The following is a 25,084-nucleotide window of genomic DNA, read 5'->3' as shown; positions in this document are numbered from 1 at the left end:
GGGCAGTGCGTGGCCCCCGCGTCTGTCCAAACCAATGGCCGACGATAACTCCCTCACCACCTCCTGGAGAGCCCAGCGCAGGTGCCCTGCGAGAGGGCTGAGAAAATGGTGGGACAATTCTGTTTCCGTGAAACCACCCGTGCATTAGACAGACATTCCCAGGACGTGCTCACCTCTCCACCAACTAGCCCAGGGCAAGCATTTCCCTCTTTGAGCCTCGTTTCTTCTAGAAACTGGTGCCACGACCCCACCCAGGGTGGGTTTTAGGAATAAGAAAGGCAGCAAAGTGAAGGTGTGAGGGGCCTCCGTGAAAGGTAACTGCACCGCTCGCCACCACCATCCCCTGAGGATTTGGGACGAGACCTGAGGGGTCCGTGCCCCAGAAGCGCCCTTGTCTCTGGAGCAGTGGGGACCTCGTCCTGTGGTCCCGAAGTGACACACGTCCCACACGGAACAGCTGTCTGGGCTGAGAGGGGTCCAAGAAGGCCAGGCCACGGAAGTTAGGTCACCATTACACACATCCCATCCACCACCCACAGTTAGCAAGGAATGGTTTCGCTAAATTTACTTCCCACCATTTCCTGCAAGGAAAGAAAGAAAGGGAAAAAGGAAACACCATAGACACAAAGGAAGCCACCCTGTGAGCCCACATCCATTTTCCGTCCTTGTGTCTCGGGGAAGGTGGGAAGTCTCTAACCTTTACCCCCATGTGTGATTCCACAAACAGCGTATAAGGTCTGTGTCTGCAAAATCTAGTGCTGTCCTCGCTCTACGCGTTAGTTTGCATCATCTAACCCATTTCTCAGTCACCTATGTGGACGCATACACACGTCGTTGATTAAGTGCAAGTGCCTCGTGGCCTTCCCTTGAATGACGGCACCGCGATTCGCCCACCACGGCCCTCGGCAGGAAAGGCCGTCCTGACCCTCAGCATTGCCCAAAGCCCATAGGAGGAAGCGGACGCCTGTTTGGTTGGTTTGGGGCGGCCTGGGGAGACAGGCACGGCGTCCGTGCCCGGGGCGGGCAGCCGGCCGCAGCCTGGAGGCCTCGCGGGCCCCACCGGCACCTCCTTCTCAGAAATGCATCTCCGCAAGAACCGCCTGGGACGCGGGCCCTTCCCTCCTGGCGAGCGGCCCCCAATTCCACACAACCCCCTCCCCGGGCCCCGGGCCGAGCGCGAGTCCCCAGCCGGCCGTCCTGCTGGCGGCTGCAGCGGTACCGTCTGACGTCGGTGGCCAGCCGCCAGGGCCCTGGGTCACGGCTGTCTTTCTCGCCCGCAGGTACCAGCAGCGCGGACGTGAAGGAAAACCGCGTGAGCAACTGGGAGGTGAGGCCCCTGGCCGCCAGCGACAGGGCCAGAGGCGGCACGCCCGGCGTGAAGCGGAAGAGGCCTCTGGAGGAGGGCAACGGCGGCCACCTGTGCCCCCTGCAGCTCGTCTGGAGGAAGCTCTCGTGGTCCGTGGCGCCCAAGAACGCGCTGGTGCAGTTGCACGACCTACGCCCGGGCCTGCAGTACCGCATGGTGTCCCAGACCGGCCCCGTGCACGCGCCCGTCTTCGCCGTGGCCGTGGAGGTCAACGGGCTCACCTTCGAGGGCACGGGGCCCACCAAGAAGAAAGCCAAGATGCGGGCGGCCGAGCTGGCGCTGAGGTCCTTCGTGCAGTTCCCCAACGCCTGCCAGGCCCAGCTGGCCATGGGCAGTGGCGCCGGGCCATCCACGGACTTCACCTCCGACCAGGCCGACTTCCCCGACACGCTATTCAAGGAGTTCGCGCCCGCCGCCCCCAGCGAGGCCTTCCCCGGCCGCCGGCCCGCCGACCCCGGGCTGCTGGCCACGGCCTGCCCGCGGGGCCGGCTCCTCTGCCACCCGCTGGATCTGGTGGGCCCTGCGGCCCCGGGCGACAGGAACCCCGTGGTCCTGCTGAGCAAGCTGCGCTCCGGCCTGCGCTACGTGTGCCTCGCGGAGCCGGCCGAGAAGCAGCGGGCCAAGAGCTTCGTCATGGCCGTGTGTGTGGACGGCAGGACGTTCGAGGGCTCAGGACGCAGCAAGAAGCTGGCCAAGGGCCAGGCGGCACGGGCCGCCCTCCAGGCCCTCTTCGACATCCGGCTGCCGGGCCACGTCCCCAACAGGAGTAGAGGTCAGCTCCTGCCCCAGGTGAGCCTCTCAGGTGCTGCCACAAGCGGCCGTCTTCTGAAGCCAGGAGGCCGGGTGGCGGGCAGACCCCTCTCCTCTGCTCCCATCACTGCCAGGCCCCCCGCCCCCCACATCATTGTTAGGAGCGATTTGCAGGCCTTTGGAGAGAGCGGGTCATGTGGGTGTGAAGAGAGTGTCCACACTCCCGGAGCAGGTAGCAGATCACCCTGGAGACGGCCATGCCACCCAAGAGGGGTCGCAGCGGGCCCTCGCCGGGGAGAGGGTTAGTGGCAGGTCACTGCAGTGAGCGTGGCAGCGTGATGTGTGCACCAGGCGGGGTCTGGGGCGGGGGGGGGGGGGGGGGGGGCCTCCAGCTGGGGGCCTGCAGAAAGCCCCGCGAACGTGGCTCATCTCGCCCGGGTGATGCCAGTCGGGGCCCCCGGCCAGGCCAGACAGAGGTGCAGGGGCTGAGGCCAGGGGCTGGTGGGAAGCGGAGAGCTCGGGGAGGGAGAGGGGGCTGGCGCCCGCGTCACAGCCACAACCTTGCCATTTCTGCAACACTGGGTCGCTCGTTCAGGGAACATTGTGTGGCACCGTCCGTGTGTCGGGAACTGTCTGTCTGTGATTTTGTAACAATCTCTTCCCTCCAAGTCTTGAAGGTGCTTATTTATGCAAATCACCCTTCCTGTCACCACTCTGGGGACTTGTGGGCGTCCCGTGTGTGTTGGATACAGGACGGTGTCTATATTGGCTTCAGCATCAACCAAGGACAGAAGTGCTTCACGCAGTTAGAAAGCACAGAGGCCAGCGTGAGTGCAGAGTGGGCCCCGTGTACCTGAGTTACCGCTGGGACTACCATGCCCCCCATCACAGCATCCGGAACAGAGTCTGCCGCGCCCGGGGGACCAGGCGCGTGCTCCCCGGGGAGCACCAGGGGCTGCACAGCCATCAGAGCAAATGGCTGCGGGAAAGAACCTAGAGCAGAATCACGCCGGGACAGGCACTCACTCACTCACTCACTCATCCGTCAGTCTTTGACCCTTAGCGGCTGCAGGGCACAGGAGGGCAGGGGCCTGCTCCGGGGCCGTGGCCTGCCCCCCACAGCGGGGTAGAGAGACGGAGGGAGACTGCTGAGTGAGATATTCCTGTTTCTCTGCTCCCTCTGCCCTTGATCCTGTCCTTTGGTTTTCAGATACTTGCTGCACGTTGTAGGAGGCCAGTTGGGGGCGTTTAGACTGTAACCTTGCCTTGTCTTGCGACCTACCCTCAAGTAACACACCGTCCAAGTAAACACGGGTGTTTGCAAAGCAGCTGGGCATCCCTGTGAGTCCCCGCACGTCTCCGAGGGAGGGAGGGGCTGCGTCTTGCTCCCTGTCTTCTGCACCCCTGCTGGTTTGTGTCCTTTGTTCCCTCCTGTCCCGTGTCTCCACTCGTCACTTAAACTCGCCAACAACACCCAAGGAAGCCGCTGTGCCCTCTGCGGCCTGCGTGAGCCCCAGGCTGCCCTGACGTTGCCCATGGCCTGTGTCTGCCAGCCACCTTCTCTGAGGACGCTCCCCATGCCGGGCCCCCGCGGGCCTCCGCCAGCCTGGCCGTTCTCCCCGTCCTCCGCCCTCTGTGGCCGCTGCACCGGCCCCGCTGAAGGCTGAAGGGTGTCGGTGAGTTCTGGCCGCGACGCCTTCTTCTTCATGTTGTCAACCCCGAGCGCTCAGACGGAAGAACCAGGCAGCACCACTGCTTTGTAACAGTCATTTGACCCTAGAATGCAGCACATCAGTTAAAGCCACAGCCGCTAAATTATTTTTCTCTGACAGTCTGCTAACCACCCCGACTGGATGATGGAGGGCGCGGAGCAGCGTGAGGGTTGCGGGCCATCCATCACACCCCAGGCACCACCATCTCGCAGGCTCATTACCTGTCGCCTCGCCCCTGCACCCCGGGGCTGGGTGGGGCTGAGCCGGCCGGGGGGCTCAGGACCAGTCACCATCAGTGGCTTTTTTGAATCCGAATCCTGTCTTGGATGTGGCCTGGATTCTTGGACTGATCTTTAATTCAGGAAAAGATCCCAAGAATCCCTGTAAGTCGTGCTCTGCTCTCCTGCTCTGCCCGATGCTGTCCATACAGCCTGCTTCCCCCCCGTCCTGGGGCTCCAGGTCCCCAAAGGCACGACCCTTTGTTCCCTAGCTGTGCTGTTAGCATCTGTGCAGGAGAGCAAGCCGGCAGCCCCAGGCCCAGCCAGACTTCCGGAAGAGGCAGGTGCTCTGACACTGAGCCGTGAGGACCCTGCCCAAGCCCACGGGGAGGACGGTGGCCCCGCTCGCTGCTAGAGTGACAATTTTAGAACTGGGTGTCAACATCAGCATTCAACGTTCCCGGCCCAGTTTCGAGGTTCTGTCCCACACAGGGTGGTCTTGGGTGAACAGATGACAAACCGAGTTTCTTGTTGAAGGCTTTCACAAAGTCTCCATCTGCCATGAACACTCTGACGGGCGCTCCCTCACAGTGACCCACAATGAGGGAAAATTCAAACGAGATAGCACGTGGAGCCATGTGGGTAGCGTGCTTAAATGCCACGGTGGGTCCCACTGTAAAAACCCATCAAGCTGGCCCCTGAACTTCTGATTCCCACGAAGGTAGGTCGGCTCACCTGCACCGTTCCAACCTTTTCGTGGCTCTGCTCCAGCCTGAGCCCAGAAAGCAGGACCACACAGGATGGGCTGGGCCAGCTGGAGGTTTGCTCTGACCTCAAGACAAGTCTGGGTGAGCATAGCTTCCTCACATCCCTCTGCTGAAGACCTGAAGGGAGCCTGTCTGGAGCAAATACCGACCTTGCCAGAGGTGTGGGACGTCATGTCACTGTCCACCAGGAAGGGAAAGGGAAAGTGGCACTGGTTCCACTCTGTTTCGAAGGAGAAAGGAAAAGTGGCACTTGGTTCCACCTCCGTTTCAAAGGAGGAAGTTCTGAAGAGTGATATTCTCAGTGAACATTAAAATCATACGTGTTGATTTCTCCAGGATCTGATTTTCACCCATTCCTTTGTGGGGGGCATTTCTCAGAACTGGGCTAGTTTTCTTCTTTCACTTCCGCGAGATCTGGCTTTAGTCTCTTATCCACAGGGCTGAGATCAAGACTTCATTAAATTCTCTAGAACACAGTACAGACCTAACTGAGCTGGGGGAGCAGTCTATAACACCCACACTGGTGCACAGGTTGTGCACTCTGCAAATATCAGTTGATAAGGGTAACCAATGCAGACCAGGAGGTAGCTAGGCCAGCCGGCCCGACTCTTCCCATTTTCCTGGCCTACAGGACTCGTCTGCGTTAACAAGATAGGAAATGATAATGACACTGTGTTGACACATACAGATGGACCCCAACTTAAGACGGTTTGACTTAATGATGTTTAGACAATGGTGCAAAAGCAGTATTCATTCAGTAGAAACCATTCTTTGAATTTTGAATTTGGATCTTGTCCCGGGCAGCGGCATGTAGGACGATCCTCTCTCGTGAGTGGCTCGCAGCCAGCCCCTCGATCGTGACAGTAACAGTTGACGCGTGGACAACTATGCTCATCCACACCCACACTGCCATTCGGCTCTGGTGTCCCTCAATTGGGACATAACCCATCGTTAAGTCAAGGAGGATCTGTGAATACTCATTCCCTGGAAACATTATCATAAAACAAGATAAAATCACAAAATCTCCATCTCTCTCCGGTCTTTGCTTCCTAGCCCCAGCATGAAAACAGGTGACTCAGGAAAGCACCAGATTCCATCAGAAAGGCGTCTCTCCCACCGTGGAGAAGAGAGTGAGTAAACAGGGATGGTCATAAAGGGAGCACGAGAGAAAGTTACAAGGACACCAGGCAGCACCCTCGGGTGGAAACAAACGCGGTTCCTGACTTTGGGTCAGCTTCTCCTTCACACTCAAGGATCCCCCTCATTTTATTTTGTTTTGTTTTGTTTTTAATTTCCATGTCAGACTGTAGTGGTGTCAGCCGTGTGTCTTGCCCACAGAGGAAGAGGGGGGGTAACTTAAAACTGTTCGCACAGGTGCGTGGTCCCTGCCACGCCCTCTGGGGGAATCCTTTCAGGGACCCACTAACCACACCCTGCTTTGCTCCCGTGTATGCAGCCATCACTGTGGGGGAGGGGAGAAACCATGGGAATTTATAACCCTATGGAAAGGAACAATCACTTTTTAAGTTTGAGCATTTTATAGCAAATTTGGATCCGAGCTGCAGTCCGCGATCCCATCTCACGGAATCTGCCCCCAGAATTAGCTGCGGAATGAGGCCAGGGGGGCTGTTACTGGCTCCTCAACAGCTGCACTGCGGGACGCTAATAACACGTTTGCACAAACGTGCCGTCCTTCTCCCAAACCCCAAGGTGACCCCCAGCCGCCTCTGGCCACTTCACAGATTGTTTTTCTGATCTCCTGCTCCTGCAAATCTATCTTACTCAATAGGAGTGGCATCCTAACCACTGTCATGCGAAACCGTTAATTAATATTGCTCTAACAAATTAGCTATGGAGGGGCCCTCAAGTTTTAAATAGGCTTAAATTAAAAACAGATAGCTATGGAAATCATATGCACTTGGCTTTGAAACGGCTTAATGCTGTCTAGCTGGTTTACCCAAGGACACCCAAAAACAGCAGCAGGTGCCCACGTGTCCTTGCCACTCGGCTCTGGGGGACGCGAGACGGGCCAGCCAGTGCCAGCCTTGCAGTAGGCCATGGGTGCAGCCCGGGGCAATTCCAGACAGACGCCTGAACAGAGTCCTAGAGCTCTGCGTGTCCCACAGGCAGAAAGGATCGCTTCTGGACTCCAAGTGACCTTCTTGGAGTCAGGACAGCAAGGTGTTTTCTCGTTTCCACGTGGCTGTCCCATCTGACAGGATTTCAGTTTCTCAGCTATTTTCCTATTGTCCCCTGGGGAGTGAGATTAAGGTCTGACCTCCCCACATGCAGGCACTGGCTGGCATAGGAGCCCCAAGGTGGCCCAGGACCATCGTAGAAGCACAGTTCTGGCCAAAGAGACCCTAAGCTAAAGAACTCAGCCGAGCAGCTGACCTGGGGTCTCCGGGGACTTCCCCTGAGGCTTGCAGGAATGGCCAGAAGGTGAGGGGGCCCGACAGCCATCAGCACCACCCCCCGCCCCTCATCCTCGACCTGCTCTACCTACATGCTGTCTCTCATCGCCACCGTCCCCAAAAGCCCTGTGTGTCAGGGAACCCAATGTCTCTCTTCCACTTGAAGCATCCAGACAAGGTGATCTCAACTCTGGTGCTAGTTCTGGTACAGGTGGGTTATAAAAGACAGGCAGATACCTGTGCAACCATGTGGACAGGTGTGGTCGGTGAGAGCTGCGAGGGAGGACAGGCACGTGCCTGGGATGATTTCCACCTGATGTGGGAAACGTACGGGTGAAATTCACCAATCTGGGATTCTCATAAAAGTCAGTGCATTCAGGCTGCTGTAACAGAATACCGTTCATAGGGTGGTTAATAGGCAACAAATTTAGCCTCGTGGCGCTGGAGACCAAGGTCCAGGAGCCGGCAGATTCCATGTCTGGTGAGGAATCTCCTCCTGGTTCACAGACAGCGTCTTCTCGCTGTGTCCTCACCTGGGGGGAGCGGTGAGGGGGCTCCCCGGCGTGTCCTTCACAAGGACACTAATCCCATTGAGTCGGCTCAACCATCATGGCCTCATCACCTCCCAGAGGCCCTGCCTCCTGACATCATCACCTTGGGGGTTAGGTGTCCCACACGAACTTGGGGAGGGGGTCACAAGCAGTCTGACTACAGCAATCTGTCAACCACTAACATTACAGAGAATGCTACACACTGACATTCAAGGCAGAACAAACCAGCTTACTACACCACCAGCTGACCTGACCCCAACCCACCCACTCAGCCTTTTTGTCACTCTGTCCTCCGTCCCCTAAGGAGCCAGCCCACGTGAACAGGGGCCATACTCCGAGAGAAAACACGTCTCAGTAGCCATCGTGGGATAAAAGACTCAGTGCCATGGTACCCAGCCATTCACCTGCATCAACACAGTCACCAGCCCCCTTTTCTGGTCGCAGGATGGGGCGGGGGCTTCTCCACGGCTCTGCTGTGTGAGGTCAGCGTCATGGGGCTCATCACAGCAGAGCCATTGTGAAGTCGTCATTATGCCTCAAGAGGAGTTTGTACCAGGGGACAAACGACCTCCCCCAACACCGTTTTGCTTGGGGAGCTGGGTCAGGAATGACCATGCTGGCATCACAGCATGCCCGGGACTCGGCAAGAACCAGTCTTGCACCCAAGAACACCACAACCCAATTGCTCTGGTTTCTGCAGCTCGGCCCTAAACCCGTTGTACGCACACCCCTGCTCCCCAGTCGCACACCGAGTTCACTTTCTGAACCAGTCATTTCCCAAAGGGGGAACAGTTCCTTGGATGCCTTTTCATAGATTAAAACAACAATTTTGTTTTGCTGCAAAAACCCTTGTGGGGAGAGGGGCCGTTCTGAACGGACACCCATGGTGGCCCCGGGCAGCACGGCCACCCTCCCCTTCCCAGGCTGCAGGTGAGGCCCAGGAACACGTATTTGATTCGGGTACTATGAGTTTGTATCTGGGAATGCAGCTACTAAAAATGTGAAATGTGTATGCAGAGTCTGTATGCAAAGAACCTTGGTCTTTACCATCTCAAATAAACAGGATATGACCTCATCACCAAGCATCCCTACAGTGGGGACAAGCACGTTCCCTTCTAGTCAGACACGGTGATGGATTCCAGGCGAGATGTGGAAAGACACCAGAGACACAGCAAAGAGACAAGTGCAGGAGAGGACAGGCTGACAGTGTCCTCTGTCCCAACACTGAGAAATTATAAAATTGACACAGAAACACGATCACGTCCAGTTTTCATTAATGGCTTTAGTCAGGTCAGCCAACCGGTCAAGATGAACCCACTTTTTTGACTCACAGAGCAAAATCAGTGATCTCTGCATCTCCCTCTTTCTCCCTCTCCCCCTTCCCCTCTCCCTCCCTCTCTCTCTCTCTCTCTCTCTCTCACACACACACACACACACACTGCACGTGCAGGATGTACATATACACGTCTTGTGTGATTCCACCTCCAGAGAGAAAGAAGAAACTGCTGCCCACCAGCAGTTTGTGCAAAGGTAGGAGAAACATGTCTGTCCTTCGTGTCACATTCCAGACGTTTAGCAAGAGCTGTTTTCTCCACCAAGAAACCCGACCTCCATGCAGCTCTGTTTTCTAGCGCCCGATGATCGTTAGCTTGTCTTGGTGTTATCACGGTGATTCAGACACAGTTAGAGGCTCAGTTCTTTGGGACGTCTTCTTTTTGCCTCGAGGACACTAAAATGCACACAGCAGGCAGGGAGGACACAGGTCACTCGCGGTAGGTCCGGCTTCTAGATACAGAGGTGACGTCTGCTCGAGTTCGGGGCCGGCAGGTAAAATTCAGCAACAACGCCTGACACTCAAACGCACCTGGATGTCCTGTGGTTTCAGGCAGCCCTACTTGCAACGGAGAAGCAGCAGAGAATGTAAAATGAGGTGCTGTGGACAGAGGCTCTGGGTGGGAGGAGGGCATGTCTGTGGCCACCAGTTGTCTTACTCGCACCCTCCCTGGCCCTCTCAGGGTGCAGAGAAGCCTGATACGCCAGGGTCCCACTTGGGGACGCTGTGACCAGGACTCTGTCCGCCCCTCGGATACCGCAGTCCCCGCCAGCCAGAAAGTAGTGTCCGTTCCCATTCACTGGTGACCATGTCTTCTGGGGTGACCAGCACTGACACAGGGCGGGACAGCATGGGTTAGTGTCAGTGCCCCCGTGCCATGCAGAACCTTGGTCTGCCACAGAATCCTTCATTCACGTGTGTTCCTGGTCGCTGTCTGGTGTCACTGATGCTAAAACTGTAAAAGTTCTGACGTGGACCCAGAAGCAGCCAGAGTGAGGTCTCGCTCGCTGCAGCAGTCTGAGTGTGCAGCATGGGCTGGGCATCACTTAGGGCCCGGCCCTTCCCGCCAGGCTGCTCTGGGTCTCACTACCGCTCACCAAGGGAGACCTGGACCTTCTGTTAGGTGGCTGGTCTGCGGTAAATGCTCGTTCCGTAAGCTCTGAAGGTGCTTTGTCGGTATTTTGTTTGAGAAGAGACAAGGGAGGCAAGAGGGGGGAGACCGAGGGAGGCAAGAGGGGGGAGACCACGCTGCTGTTTTACCCAGAATCGTGTTGCCTTCCTGAGAAGGGGCCTCACAGGATCACCACCTAAGAGTCCCCCCAAACAAACTCCGCTCTCTGTGTCCACTCTCCTGGGTCGGACTCATGCCCTGAGCAGGTAGACGGCATGGACCCCAGTCACCAGGAGCATGAGGCCCTTGTGAAGCTCTGTTATTTTCCATCAACGTGCCCTGAGATGACCCCAGTCTCTGGAGCCTCAAAGTGTCAGCTTTGGGTCTAAACCTCTAGTACTCGGCATCACCAGGATGTCCTGCTGCCCCAGAAGGCCCTAGAAGCCTGTCTGCCTCCCTGGAATTCTTCTCCTCCTGCTCTAAGACCCCCTGCCCAGGGCTGAGACATGACTACACAGCCGTCTGGGTTTTGTGACCACACACACCCTCCCGTGGTCCACGAGAAGAAAAAGGCAGCCTTTTATAGAAGGAAGACACACTCCTGCGTGTCCAGCCGGCCCTGAACTTGGCTTAACCTTCTTCATTTCCTTGTTTCCACAGAACTATATTGACAGGTCACCTCCCTGTCATATTGTGCATGGAAAACTCTTCTAAAATTCTCTCCTTGATGAGAGTGCTGAAGGCTTTGTTAACAACTCATTTATACATTTGCACAATGCGTATGCGATGTGCAACTATATACAACGTATACTGTGTGGTGCACACTTGCACAACGTATGTGCAACGCCCATGCAACACGCATTCCTGCGATGCGCACTTGCACAATGTATGTGCAACGTGAGACCTGTGTTTATACCATAGCCTCCAGCATCTTACCTCTTACTGAAACAAGTTCGGCGCAACTTCAGTAAGAGTTAAGTAATGTGTGAGCTTAAACGTTCCCAGCACTGTGTTTGACATTTCCAAATACAGTTAACATGACTGTTGATTAGTTCTGCAGTCTCTAAACCAACCTTCCCCATTTGTCTTGCTATTCCTCAGCCACGATTAACACTGCTGGTGCGGCTGATACAGCAGTGACATTAGGAGCTGACACTCACCAGGCACCGCGTTGTTGTTGGCACCTGACATACAACAGCACATTTGAGCCTCATAACGTCCTCGGAGACAGTGCTACCATGTCCTGTTGCACAGATGAGGACACCGAGACACAAGACATTGAGCCCTTGGCCCACAGTCGGGCTGGGGAGTGGCGATACCAGCAGGGAGCGTGTCCCATGGCCGGCAAGCAGCCCTCAGACGCCCGCCTGCCTCTCTGAATTGCAAACCTGTTCACACACTGTGTCCCCAAGCACCCGTGTCTCTACTGGCCTCAAGCTCCCGGGAACACGATGCAGTGCACGGGTGGGGTCACACTCAGCCCTGCGTCACGTCTCAGTCATCGATTCTTCCCTCTATGGCTGTATTTCCAGCGAAACGCAGTGTCTGCCCCGGTCCCCCCAGCACTGGGGCAAGTGGCCTGTGTTCAGGATGCCACTTTCCTTCCCATCACATGAGGGCGGGGCCATCTCAGCTTGGAGAGAGATGAGTGCAGGTTCCCAGACCCGTGAAATGATGGTTTGTAACAACAGCACCACAATGAAACATTTTTAAAATACATTTTCGTAAATCAGTGCACCCGGTCGAATTGTGAGTTCACTCAAGTACTACAGAGCAAAAGTCACCATCCAAACCTCAAGGAAACTTGCTGTGGTTCAGAGCCATCCCCTCTGGTCAGGATTACAGTGACAAAAGCTGTCTTCAGCCAGCAGCACACATCTCTGTGTCTTAACCGTGTTTCATCAGACAGTTTCAGCAAAAGGAAAAGCATTCAGTAAACGACCCTCAGGTTGCATGGTTTAAGGTAGGGGTTTTATTCAGTTATCTGAACTGGGAAATCAGAGCAAACGGGCTTCCAGAGAGCATGCACGCTGGCCTACCGCGGGGACATCTTTGTGCCGGCTGGGCCTGCAGGCCATCGGGTCGGGTCCCCGCGCCTGGAACTAGGGCCCCCGGGGGAGGACATGGCATCAGGAGCTGCAGCGGCCGCTGGGGCGTGAGAACCGGGCTATGAGGGCTGGAAACAGAGCGCCGAGAAATGGACGAGGGGTTGATTGTGGTGGAATCAGGGAAGGACAGACTGCATGAGGAGGGGAGGTGACCCCAGGCTGCAAAGGCCCCCAGAGGCACACACAGTGTGGGGAAGGCAAAGGATACCAAGTCTGCTCGGTGCAGGACACGGGAGCCCCTGGAGCTCCGGGCCCAAGGGGGCAGGTGTATGCAGGGCCGGGGTGGGGGGGGGTCCATGCAATCGCAGTCTAGATCCTGGTGGGGGTCCCACTGGCACCAGGCCGCTCTGGGGCCAGCAGCCTTGAATCCAGGTCCAGCCACAGCCTTCACGGCCAGTGCCCTTGGGCAACTCATTCAAAATCTCTGCGTTTCCTCACCTTTCCCAACGGAGGGGCTGCCGTGAGCACCTCTGGGGTTGAGGATGGTGAAACGGGGAGGCTCGGGCACCCTGAGGGTTCAGTCCATCTTACACAGCCTCAGGGTGACTCTGGACGCCTCTGCATTTAGGGCACTGGCATTGGTGTATGGGTCCAGGGAACCCCCAGGGCACCTGCTCGCTACCTCTGATCCCTACAGTCGGCGCTGCCTCTTACCTGGGGCAGGAACCGGGAGTGTCGGGCCCCAAAAGCACAGTGGGAGCCGGTGGCTGGGCACCGGGCAGCCCTTCGTGTGGGTCCCCGGCCCCAAGCCCACCTGTGGCGCCGTGGCGCCTGGGAAGCTCCCGGAGCCTGAGCACCAGCCCCCCCGGCCTTTCTCCCTGCTTCTGGACGCCGGTTCCCATGCTGGATGCCCTGACCCAGGCACTCACCAGGGCTAAGGATTATGTGTGACCCCTGCACCCAGGGGTGACTCTTTCACTGTTGAACCACTGTTTTGTGTCCTGCCTTGGTCTTCTGGTTTGGTTAGTAAATCAGATGATGGAGAACTTGAGAGGCAGCCCTTATTTCATAGACATGGCACCAGACCCTGCAGAAGTGACACAGCCCAGAGACTTGGGGGGGGGGGGGGGGGGGGCGGGGCATGGAGGTGAGACAGGGGCCTGGTTGGTGTTCCTTCTGGGACGTGCGGACTCCTCCCACCAAACCAGGCTTCTATGAGGAGGACTTTGCAACAAGAACAGCCCTGAACTAGAGTGTGTGTTATGTGTGCGGCATTTCTGTTTAACCTGGAAGTGTCTGTGGTCCTCAGGTCCCTTGTGCCGCCAGGATCCAAGGATCTCTAAGTGCGCCCTGCTGTGGATGCCACACAGACCACACACGCACCGTCCTCTCTCCAAACCCAAGACCCACAAAACAAAGAAAACCAAAATCCTGGCCCATGCTGAGAACACATAAAGCTGAAATCCTGTGTTTGCAAAAAATGCAAAACATTGTTGTAATCACACGAGATGTTTAAATTTTAGTATTTTCCTCCCACATTCCAGTGGAGAGCTTTGGGGATTTCCTGGGTTGGGGTCACTTTCCTTCATGAACACAGCCGAGAATCTTGCTGTCGAGATGGAGAGAATTTCAAAAAAAAAAAAAAAAAAGTAAAAAGTCAGAATAATAAATGGCAGGAGACATGGGGAGTGGCCGTGGTCAAACCCCTCTTTTCCCAACCAACTTCTCATCCAGCCCAGACCAAGCAGCCAGTGGACGAGACCAGCATACAGACGGCTGTGTAGGAGGCGTGAGAGGGAGGCTGGGGTGCCCACATGACGGCCGACTTTCCCGAGAGCCCACGAGTCTCGGGCAGAGCCCACATCGCAGCCTCCCCCTGACCTCTAAGCAGACAAACCCGGGAGGTGGCAGGGCGGGGAGGCGGGGAATGGATGCCAGCCCCCCCTAACGTCAGGGAGATGGTGTGGTGACGAGGGGGCTCTGAGGTCACACATCTGAGCTTCAGTCCTGGTCTGCCAGGGGCCACGTGTGAGGCTGAGTGGGCTGCCGACCTCCCTGGGAGGGGGGACGCACCATGGGCTGCTCGGTGATTACGTGGGGCACATCACGTCGGGTCAGGTACTGACTCTCTATCTGCACCCTAACGGCGGTATTTGCACGTGAGCAGGAGAAAGCACACAGGGACAGGGTCCTGGTGGGACAGCCCCCAGAGCCCCCACATCCTTGACAAATGGCACTTTCCTGCTGTATGGCCCGATTTGGTTGGAAGAACCACACAGGACCGTTGTGATCAGTAGAACCTGGAACATGCACAGCAGAGGAACAGTGTCCCGGGTCAGCGGGCAGAAGTGTCCCAGGCAAAACAAGCCGATTACCAAGGCGTGACGTGCAGCCTCGGGACACTGGGCCGTGGGATGGGCGGTTCTGGCTGGATCTAGCTGAGTTCTAGCCCAGGGTAATTCCCAGCCCGCTTGGGCCACAGAACTTGGAGGCCACGTGCTCCCCTTCTCCCCGGCCATCAAGACCCTGGCTCTCCAAGAAACCGCCAGAATGCAGGACGGCGAAGTGAGGCTGCCGGGACAGCTTCGAAACGGTCAGGATCTACATCAAAAGCAGGTCTTTCCCAGCCTTGTGCTCTATTGTTCAGAGTACTTTTATCGAATCTGCATGTGATCTCGAGTAGGGTCGGCACCATCACAGACGGACGCCTCTCTGTCTCAGCAGCCACCAGGACACCCTCTGCCAAGAGCAACTTCTCAGAGCGGGAGAAGCTCTTTCCTATGGAAGTGCTGACTCACAAAATATTCAAAGTCTGGCACAAATCCACCGTACCCTGGACTGGCCGCTATTTTTTTTTTTTTGCTTTGTCTGTTCTTAATCCCTTTTGTAAGCAAAGCAGATAGGTACAGGTGGAAGGCATCAGAAAAGAAAAACCCTCGAAAACCCAGGCGGGGCTCCATGGAATGTCTTTACAAACCACTACACGAACTGGCGGAAGGCTCTGATTGACCCCCTCGTGGACGTCTGCCCTTGTAGGCCGCCGCTCTCTGCTCTCCGGAGTCTGGTCAGTGGAAGGTGCAGGGGGACACTCACCGCAGTACGTGTGCTGTTGCAATGCTGCAGACCCCAGTTCGATCCAATTGTCCACCGCAGAGCAGGGATAGCCCTGGAGGAAGATGATTATGCAGCCAGGCTGGCTTTGGGGGTCCCAGGGCAGGACATGCAGATGGCTAGAAGTCATGGAACCAGAACCAGAGGGACCCCAAGAGGAAATCAGTGCTTTGAATCCAGAATCTGGGCCCCTGCAGAGGCTGCTGGTGATGGCAACACGGACGTGAACGAGGACCAAGAGGGCATCGGGATGAGCAAGCCAGGGGCTCGGCAGCCCAGGACCCTGCGGAGGAACAGGGACCCCGCCCAGCACTCCTTTTCAGAGTCTGGAACCGACTCACTGGCGGAGCACAGAGGAAGGCAGCCCTGTCTTCCTTTGGCCTAGAGGTCCATTACCTCTGCCCCAAAATCCACTAGTGTGGGGTGTCAGGGGGCCATCCCAGAGGCTTGCCCTGTGGCTGGCTCTCCTCAGAGGACCACAGCCATCCCCACGGAAAATCCACACCATTCTAGACAATCCACAGACCACGAGTTGGGCCTGATTTTCTTGTTCCGGTACTTTCCCCACAGAGGGAGGGATTTGGGAGGGAAGTGAAAGTGAACATCTTACCTAACATGAATCTAAAGAACGGAAAGTGGAAATGGGGAGAGAAGGATACAAAATGAAGTCTACCTGCAGGGACCAGGGACCAGAAGCAGTGAACCCGGAGCCCAAGACCGCCCGACTGTGCAGGAATCAGCTGAAATGTGCAGGCTGCGCTCGGGAAGTGGGCTGACTGTGTGTTGTCAGCCGGCATGACCATCACCCGTGGATGGACTCCCCGTTTCCAGTGAGATGCCCGCGGCGTTGGGAACCACAGGCACCCTCAGGCTTCCTCCATGGGGACTGGCTTCCACGAGACCTTCCCATTTAAAACAGATGCTTTTCAGGACACCAGGACGTACGCTCCACCTGGCAGAGGACCGCAGCGACACTAGACAACGCCAAGACGAGGCTGGCGTCAGCCCCAGACCCGGCGCAGGCTGGAGCGGGCCTGTCTGTGAGCAGACTCTGGCGTACCCAACCCTATAAGTTCCCCCTTCCACAGGCTAACCAGGTACCTTGAAAGACGTCGTGACTCACCCTCTAACTTCTGCTGGCATTTGAGACGGGAATGAGATCAATGGAGCACAGTCGTGTGGCTAACTGGGACCTGAACAGCAGAGCAGATGTTAGGTTTCCTCTAACTGCCCACAGCTCCCCCTCCGTGAGGCCAAGGGGACAAGGAGAGGGGCCGGAAGGCAGGAGGGGCAGACGGCAAGCCACCTGCACACACACAGGTTCGACGGCATCCCTGAAAGGACCAGTCCAAAGAAACCGGACGGACCACTTGCCCGCAGCTCACCTGTCACATGAGCCAAAACCTACATATCCTTTCACTGCGGTTGACACGGCTGTGCCACCACCAGTCCGCACTCAGGGTCTGAATCCTGAGTGGGAAGCACGGTGGGTATTTTGTCTTTCCACCACTTCGTTGTTTGGTCAAGGACTGGAATTCAATTTGGAGAGAAGTTCACATAGGCACACCCCTGTGCTAGGTGCTTATAGGCATCTACTATACGGATCTACTTTTTTAACACTTATTCAGTTATTCTGAGAGAGAAAGAGAGAAGGGGAGGGGCAGAGAGAGAGAAAGAGAGAAAGAATCCCAAGCAGGCTCCGTGCTGTCAGCACAGAGAATGACATGTGGCTCGACCTCAAGAACTGTGAGATCATGACCTGAGCTGAAATCAGGAGTCGGACGCTTAACCAACTGAGCTGCCCAGGTGCCCCTGGACCCTCTTTATTTATCTCTCCCAGTAACTGACTTTGGGAAAGTCGACTCAGTGTTGTGTATAAGGCCCACAAACAAATCTTTAAGTGAAAAAGGGAGCAAAGTTTCTCTGAGTTCATTCTAAAATTGCCCCATTTCATGTCCTGGCTGCTGGTTTCTGGCGTCCTGAGTGGTTCCCCACTGCCGGGCCATGTGCTATTTCCGTGGGGGGAGAAGGGAGCACAGAGAGGCTGTACACCCAGCACAAAGGCCACGGCCACTGAGAACGGCAGTTGAGGAGCAGAGGTAATGAGCTGAGCCACCCTGAGAGTCATTCTTCCTGAAACCAAGGATAGTGATAAACTTCACCTGACATAGGTAACCCTCGGCGGACTGAGAAGGTGTAATTTTTTCTACAGAGAACTTTTGTGGTCTTCAGAGGGTGAGCAGAGTACAGGAAATGTCTCCTCCATGAGGAACACCTCGTAATTCACTAGGAGTGAACCTAAGTGGAGTTGCAAAGGTCATTCTTGCTTTATAACAAGAAGAAATTTCCAAGGAGCCTTCAAAGCCTTCATTTCCTTCCACAGCCACACGGCACTCATACATCATGATATAGAATTATCTGCCTTTCTACAGCAAGAGTATCCATTTAATAAATATTGAGGGGCTCCCACAATGTTTTAGGAATCTCAAGGGACAGAGGTGTGCAAGAATCCAAAAAAAAAAAAAGTCCTTTAGATGCTTAGAGTATTAATTAGGCACCAAGCCTTTAAGACACTGATGAAACAAAGGCGAACATGATGAAACCCATTAAGAAAGTCATGGTGAGCATAAAAGACAGCCTCAAGAGTCCCACGATAATGAGATAATTGCCTTAACAGAGGGGCTGCTGCACTCCATATGGGCGACATCGGACTATTACAAAATTAGTAACATTGTAAATGTTTTGTGGAATCCCATTGTTGGAAAACCTCCTTCACTGAATCCTGTGGTAAAGCAAAGAATAATTTTGAAATGAGTTGGTGCTGAATTTATATGCATTCCACAAATTTGAATGTTTGCATAATGGACTTTCTTAAAATGGGGGACACGTTTAGAAATCACTAGATTTTACAACCCAATTACTTTTGAATAAGAGTTAATTATGTTTACATTTGTCACGAAGATATATGGAAACATGCTATGAATGGTCATATTAACCACAACAGCCAATGTGAAGACCCATTTAGTACTATTCAAATCCAAATTCGGTGTTAAGGCACTTGGAAGGCAGTTTGTGATGCAAACATATTTCTGACTTGTATGCACAAAACAGGATAAACAAAGCAATGAGCTAGTTGCAAAGACAATGAGATAATCAGGATGCACAGATTTTGCTTTGATGACTTTTGAAATCAGAAAAAAAAATGAAAGTATATCCTATTTAGGCAGGCACTGATTTATTCTTATTTAAGACATACAAAAATGTTCCTTAGGGTTTAGAAAAGACATAAATGACTGCCCAACTTTGTTCATAGCTCAACTAATGGCTTATAAACTGTCAGGCCTGCTTGCAAAGAGAGTGGTTTCCATGTATCCACCCAGCCAGCCATCCAGCCAGCCATCCGTCCATCTATGCATCTATCCATCCATCTATGCATCCCTCTGTCCATCCATGCATCCATTCATCCATGCATCCATCCATCCATCAATCTATGCATCCCTCTGTCCATCCATCCATCCATCCATCCATCCATCCATCCATCCACGCATCCCTCCGTCCATCCATCCATCTTACAAGAATGTAATGAGCATATGCTGCCTCAGGTGATGTGCCAGGTGCTAGGAATATACAGAGGTGAACAGGATAAAACCCCTCCCCTTGAGAATTGCTCACAGCTGGTCAATGGGTTTCCCCATTGTGATCCAATAACTCCCAGCATAAATCTGCCTGGACATCACATTTTAAAATGCAAATACGGGGCACTTAGCCTAGACTTGCCAAATCAGAATATCTTTGGCTCTCTTTTTAACAATTACCCCAAATGATTATTAGTCATGCTAAAATTTCAGAACCGAACTCAGGAAAAGACTTGAAATGAAAGCAATAATTATAATACGTTTTACTGTGCTGTTTTAGACATGTGTTAAGCATTTGGTAAAGGTGAGGATAGAGGGCTAACTCAGATACACTCAACAGAAAACCAAATGGTAAAATAGGAAGTTACTTTTAACTCTATATAAATGTGTTTGGCTTCAGGAAACAACTTTCCTTATACAAGGAAAACTGCAAAATCATGGAAAATAATCTGCTTTGAAACCTTAAGGATACATCTATTGAGGCTGTAAATCTTAATAAGAGGATCTACACTGAAGTAGCTGGATTGACAGATGTGAATTATAACAATAAATGTACACATTCATATATGAAGAGAGACTTTGTGTACACAGTACAGGAAAACATGCCTATTCTCCTGAAGCAGATGTCTCTTTAAGAAGCCCAGAGCAATTGATCCGCGAACTTTACGTACAACAGATTCAGATGTTACTGCCCACAGCACCAGTCGTATTTTCAAATGTATTTGACCCAGAAGAAAGCCTGATCTCTTTCATACGTCATGCCGTTCACTAATTGACACGAAACTGATCCATTTGCTGGAGATCCGCTGAGCACCGGCCCCATAGCACATGCTGCCCTCTTCCTCTGAAACGTGTCCTGCTCTAAGGCTGACGTGGGAAGGGGGCCAGGCAGCTGGTTTGACGGCCGGTCTGTCACCGGCTCTCCCATGCAGGACAGTGACTGTGTCCGCTTCCTTTCTGGTCCTTGGCTGCTGGGCTGCCCCTACCTTCCCCAGCCTCCTCCTGCTGCCCACACTTGTTTTCCTGGGACCTTTCTCCGTTAAACACACACACACACTTTGCTTATTTACTAGAATGATGTACTCGTATGATGAGAAAACCCATGTCAGGATAACTACCTGCTGACACAAACAGCACCCTCAAAATTACCGTGTGCTCAGCAAGCCCGTGAGGAGAGGCCCCCCTCCCATGGTCAGGGCTGTGGACTCAGGAGCCCGAACCTCCCCCCTCCCCACGGCACACTGCCTGTTCACCCTCGTACAAAATTGGTAAACAGGAGAACCGACCGCACAGGCTGCGGGGAGGGTAAATCAAAGAGCCTCATGCAAGCTGGACGCCCTGTCACTCCCAGCAACACAACGCTGGCCGCCTAAGGATCATGTAACGTAGGATGACTGCGAACTGAGCAATTACAGTGCCAAAGTTAATCAAAACCAAGGGGAAAGCTAGTAAAAATTGAGTAAACTCAGCTAAGTCGGGGGCACTTCTAATGAGCTGGCAACTGAACGAGAAACGGATCGAGCACTTTCCTTTAATGAGCTCAGGGACGTGAGTTCTGAGCTGGCCACTAGCAACTGGCATTGTGCGAATGGGGCCGAGACCCAGAAGATGGGCTGGCCTCAGACAAGCACCCCCACCCCTCCCGCCACCTGGGTCTGCTCCTGCCAACACAGTGTCTGCTGCCCCACACATACACTTCTTGCATTTTTATTTCATTTATTTATGTGCTTATTTAAATTTTAGTTAACACACCATGAGATATTGGTTAAGGGCAGGGAAGGAGACCAGGAAGAAAGTGCATAATGTAAAATCTACAGAAAGGAAAACTGTAGCTATGTTTCCCAGAGCAATCAGACTCATCATTTTTACTTATGAGTAGTCAATTTAGTCAAACAAATCACTTGAAAGTTTTGGGATTTTTCCTCAAACTGGTGTATCCCATTTGAATTAGTTAACCATCTCATCATTTCTATATTGAATACATATCATCATCAAAAAACCAAAATTACACAAATATATGGAGGAAGAAAGGGGCAGTTGGAAGGCTCTGGTCCTAAACTTATGAATTCTCTCCATTTCTATTCTCTTCTCTCAGAGGGAAGCACCTGTACTGTCTTGAAGTCCTGTGAATCCTTATGTCAAAATATCAAAAACATGCCATTCTTCATTGGAATAGTTCTCATTAATCAGCAAAAGGTGTTCAACATCTATTAGATGCTCCAAAAGCAACAAAAGCCAATGCTGGTCAACAAGCATTTCCAGTTTTGCCTATTTGCAGATTTAGGATTCTAACACGGGGCTTCACAGGCCCTAATGTTCAAATGTATTCGAGTGGAAAGAACAGTAGGGGACATTCTGAGTCCAAATGTTGTAGCCTGACAGATTCAAGAGTGATTTTCCTCAAGTCTTCCCAAACTGTCCACATAACAACCACCATATCACGGGTACAGGAGATTTCTGAGACAAACCTAACAGCTTGCTGGGTAACTGCAAATGGTTGGGTCCATAATCCAATGGTCTTTCGTATATTCACAGAGTTGTGCAACTATTACCACCATCTAATTTTAGAATGTTTTAACCACCCCCAAAAAACCCTACTAGCATTCTCCCCTTCCCCAGCCCCTGGCAACCACTGATCTATGTTCTGTCTCTAAGGATTGGCCATTTCAAGTGTATGGAATCATACAAATTGAAGCTTTCGTGTCTGGCTTCTCTCATTTAGCATATTTTATTCAAATTCCATCCATGATATAGAATGTATTGGTTGTTCATTCATTTTTATAGCCAAATAACATTACACTTTATGGATGAACCACATTTCCTTTATCCATCCATCACTTGATCCATTCAACATTGGGGTTGTTTCCACTTTCGGGCTATTATGAATAATGCTGCTGTGAACATGTGCACACACGTTTCTGTGTGGACATGTGTTTTCATCTCCCTTGGGTATACACCTACTGGTGGAAGTGCTACAAGTACCTTCTTAACATTTTGAGAAATCTCCAACGTCTCTTCCAAAGTGGCTGCATCACTTTACGGTGCCCCCAGAAGTGAGCAGGCGCTCCAGGTTCCCCACATCCTTGCCAACACCTGTTGTTAGCTGGCTTCTGTCTTAGCCATCCTCGTTGGTGTGAAATGGCATCTCGTCGTGGTTTCGACTTGCATTTCCCTGACAACCAGTGATCTTGACTATCTTTTCATGTGTGCATCTTTGCAGAAATATCTGTTCAGCTTCTTGGACTGTTTTTATCTGGGTCTTTTATTCTCTGAGTTATGAGATGCCTTTGTACATTCTGGATACTAGTCCCGTATCAGATACAGGATTGCAAATGCTTCCTCCCACTCTGTGGTTGTCTTTGAACTTTCTTGATGATGTCCTTTGAAGTATGACAGTTTTTAATGTTGATGAAGCCCACTTGATCCATTTTTCCTTTTGTGACCTGTACTTCTGGTGTCATAGCTAAGAAATCATCGCCCCACTGAGGTCATGAAGCTAGACTCCAGTGTTCTCTTGTGATGGCTTTATAAGCTCCAGATGGTGTTGAACAGAAGTGGTCAGAGCAGACACCCTGGTCTTATTCCTGACGGTCGGGTGAAAGCATTCAGTCACCGTTGAGTATGATGTGAGCGGTGGGTTTTCATGGTTACTTTCTCAGGTTAAGGAAGTTCCCTTATACCCCTCATTCCTGGAACACGGCTGGTGATTTTTCAATTTCTACCTCCGTGTATGTTTTACAAATGAATTAATAGAGCGGCCCACACCATCTATAAATGGATTGACGTGTGTATGTGGAAAGAACACTCAAAGCTACTTTAGATGTACAGTGTAGAGTCAGTTTGAAGGCCCCAGGGCTCTAGTCTGGCTTGGCCAAGCCCGTGACTGTGGCCAGCCCACACCAGGAAGGGCCACCCACATTACACATCACGCCACAGGCTGTACTGACTTCTGTTCTGCTGCCTGAGAGGAGACCAGGAGAACATGTGGCTCAATCAGCCCCGACTCACCCCTCCTTGCTGAAGAAGTCCTTACTTCCATCTTCAGATAAAAAAGAACGTGGATAAAATTCAGCGATTATGCAGCCGTACCCTACTTCTATGGAAATGCAAAGATAATAAAGTGTCACTCAAGGGAAGACACCGTTGAACATGTCACTTCAGTCTGAGAAAACACTCCAGTCATGTTTACATATGATTAGGAAAAACCGAAGAAAAAATTTCATTTCTTCTACACAGCTTTCCTGGGCCCACGACCCTGAACTGTAGGCATCCATTCCGGAGCCTTCTCAACAGGCAGCGGCAAGCCACCAGCCCCTGATCCTGCCCACCCCACCACCTGTCAGAACGCTTCTGCCAGGTCCTGTTTCCAAGGACAAGTCAGGTATCCAGGCTGGTCTTTCGTGACATGTGGAATCTGGGGCCAGCCCGTGGCTGAGGTGCTGCCGTAGACGGATCTTAGAAGGGGTGAAGACACAGTGTTTTGGGAGCAGAAAGAGGCAGCCGTCCACAAGAACCCTCAGCTCCCGAAACAAACGCGCAGAGCAGCAAAGTTCAGGCGGGAGCTGAGGGAGAAGAACCGTGCCCAGAAAGGAGACTGGGCACTTGGGACTGCTGGGCAGACAGCCTGGAAATGGTCAGCAGCAGGAACTGCGGGAGTAGTTGAGGAAGGAACCGGAAAGGGTGCCGCCAGGCCTGGCGGGCTCACTCACCAGGCGCACAGCTGCTTTAATGTGCTGATAGGTCAGGACATTCTGGTTTCCAGTCTGAAAGACTTTGAACAAGTGATACATTTTAATAAATTTAATTATTTAAACTCTTAAGAAGTCGTTGGCACAGATTTAATAGCAGGGGTTTCTCCTATTTTACTCACATTTTCATTATTGTCAATGCCTGGATTTCCATTTAGAAATAGTCTGACAAGTTTTACATCTCAACTGGCAGCAGGCACAAAATACGAGGCAGCTGCCAAGAAGCTCTCCGTCGTGCCGAAATGCAATAAGGCAGCATTTTGTTAAACCCTTTATCTACGTGGCTGCCACGGGTGGCACGAGCTGGAGTGTGAACCTCATATTGAATCAGAGCAACGTGTCTGAACTCGACGTTTCATAAATTAGCGCAGTGACAAACTTCTGGAGCCTCCTTTCTCCTGAGCCGCTTCTTGATAAGCAACAAGAAATAAGAGTGTTACGTGCCAAAGCTCCACAGGGCGAGTCTGGCACGGCGGGAGGCTGCCAGGCATCCCCTCCGCCTGGCACACAAGCCAGGGGGAGCCCTCCCTGCTCCAGGAGTATCTGCAAAACACATCGTGATTCATAGCCCCAGAAACAGGTAATAATTTGACCCAGTCAATAACAAGGAGAAGCTACCACATGGGCTTGCGTGGAAGAGCGGCACTTCCCTGGCTGATTCCGAACTGACACTTGAGCATAGGCTGTTTGTTCCATCCCGTAGGAACCAGAAGGACACAGGAGGACAGGGAATCCGGGCACTAACACTCCTCCGGACCCCACCTTTCCACCATGTTTAGAATCTTTCCGCGAGGCTGCGCCGTTTGCAGCTCTGTCCGGTCTCACCCCACGACTCCAACACATGTGGATTCCACTTCTCGGTGCCTCAGGGACCTAGCAGCCCTTGCTGCACCTGCAGTAGGTTCCCTCCACACTCTGACCGGGTCCCGGGAGACTGCCCCGCTTCTTCCGTGAAGCTGCCTCAGCAATCTCGCTAAGCCCCATACTCGGGCATGCTTCTCGCCTGCTCAAGCTCTTTCGGTGCCTCCACCAGGCCAGACATAATCAGAGCACCGCCTCTGAGCTGGGGGTCAGGAATCGGCCCTATCGGGAGCCACGCCCCTTGGGGTTCCCCTGGCCCAGAGGCAGGGCTCTGCCACCACCATACTGTGCTGGCTGGAACCATCCTTCCTGACCCCTGACCTGCAGCCTCTGACACCGATCGGCCCTCAAATACCTCATCATCTCCCTTCACAGTGCCCTCTCAGCCCAGGCCACTGCCCCCCTCCGGCTCCTGCGGTGCTCCAGGATGTCACTCCGTGATGTCACTCCGTGATGTCA

At 53.3% G+C, this 25,084-nt stretch overlaps 1 protein-coding gene across 1 annotated transcript in view; it reads left to right on the top strand.

Moving 5' to 3' along the window:
- The window catches only part of ADARB2 (adenosine deaminase RNA specific B2 (inactive)), a 417,306-nt gene that overhangs the window by 288,634 nt on the left and 103,588 nt on the right, over positions 1 to 25,084 (top strand). The window contains exon 3 of the mRNA XM_049626747.1: positions 1,281 to 2,155. Within this exon, the coding sequence (XP_049482704.1) occupies positions 1,281 to 2,155 (875 nt within the window). The remainder of the gene's footprint in view (positions 1 to 1,280; positions 2,156 to 25,084) is intronic.

Source organism: Panthera uncia, chromosome B4, assembly GCF_023721935.1.
Source record: "Panthera uncia isolate 11264 chromosome B4, Puncia_PCG_1.0, whole genome shotgun sequence".
Taxonomy (NCBI): Eukaryota; Metazoa; Chordata; class Mammalia; order Carnivora; family Felidae; genus Panthera; species Panthera uncia.
This window is presented reverse-complemented; position numbering and strand designations above follow the sequence as displayed.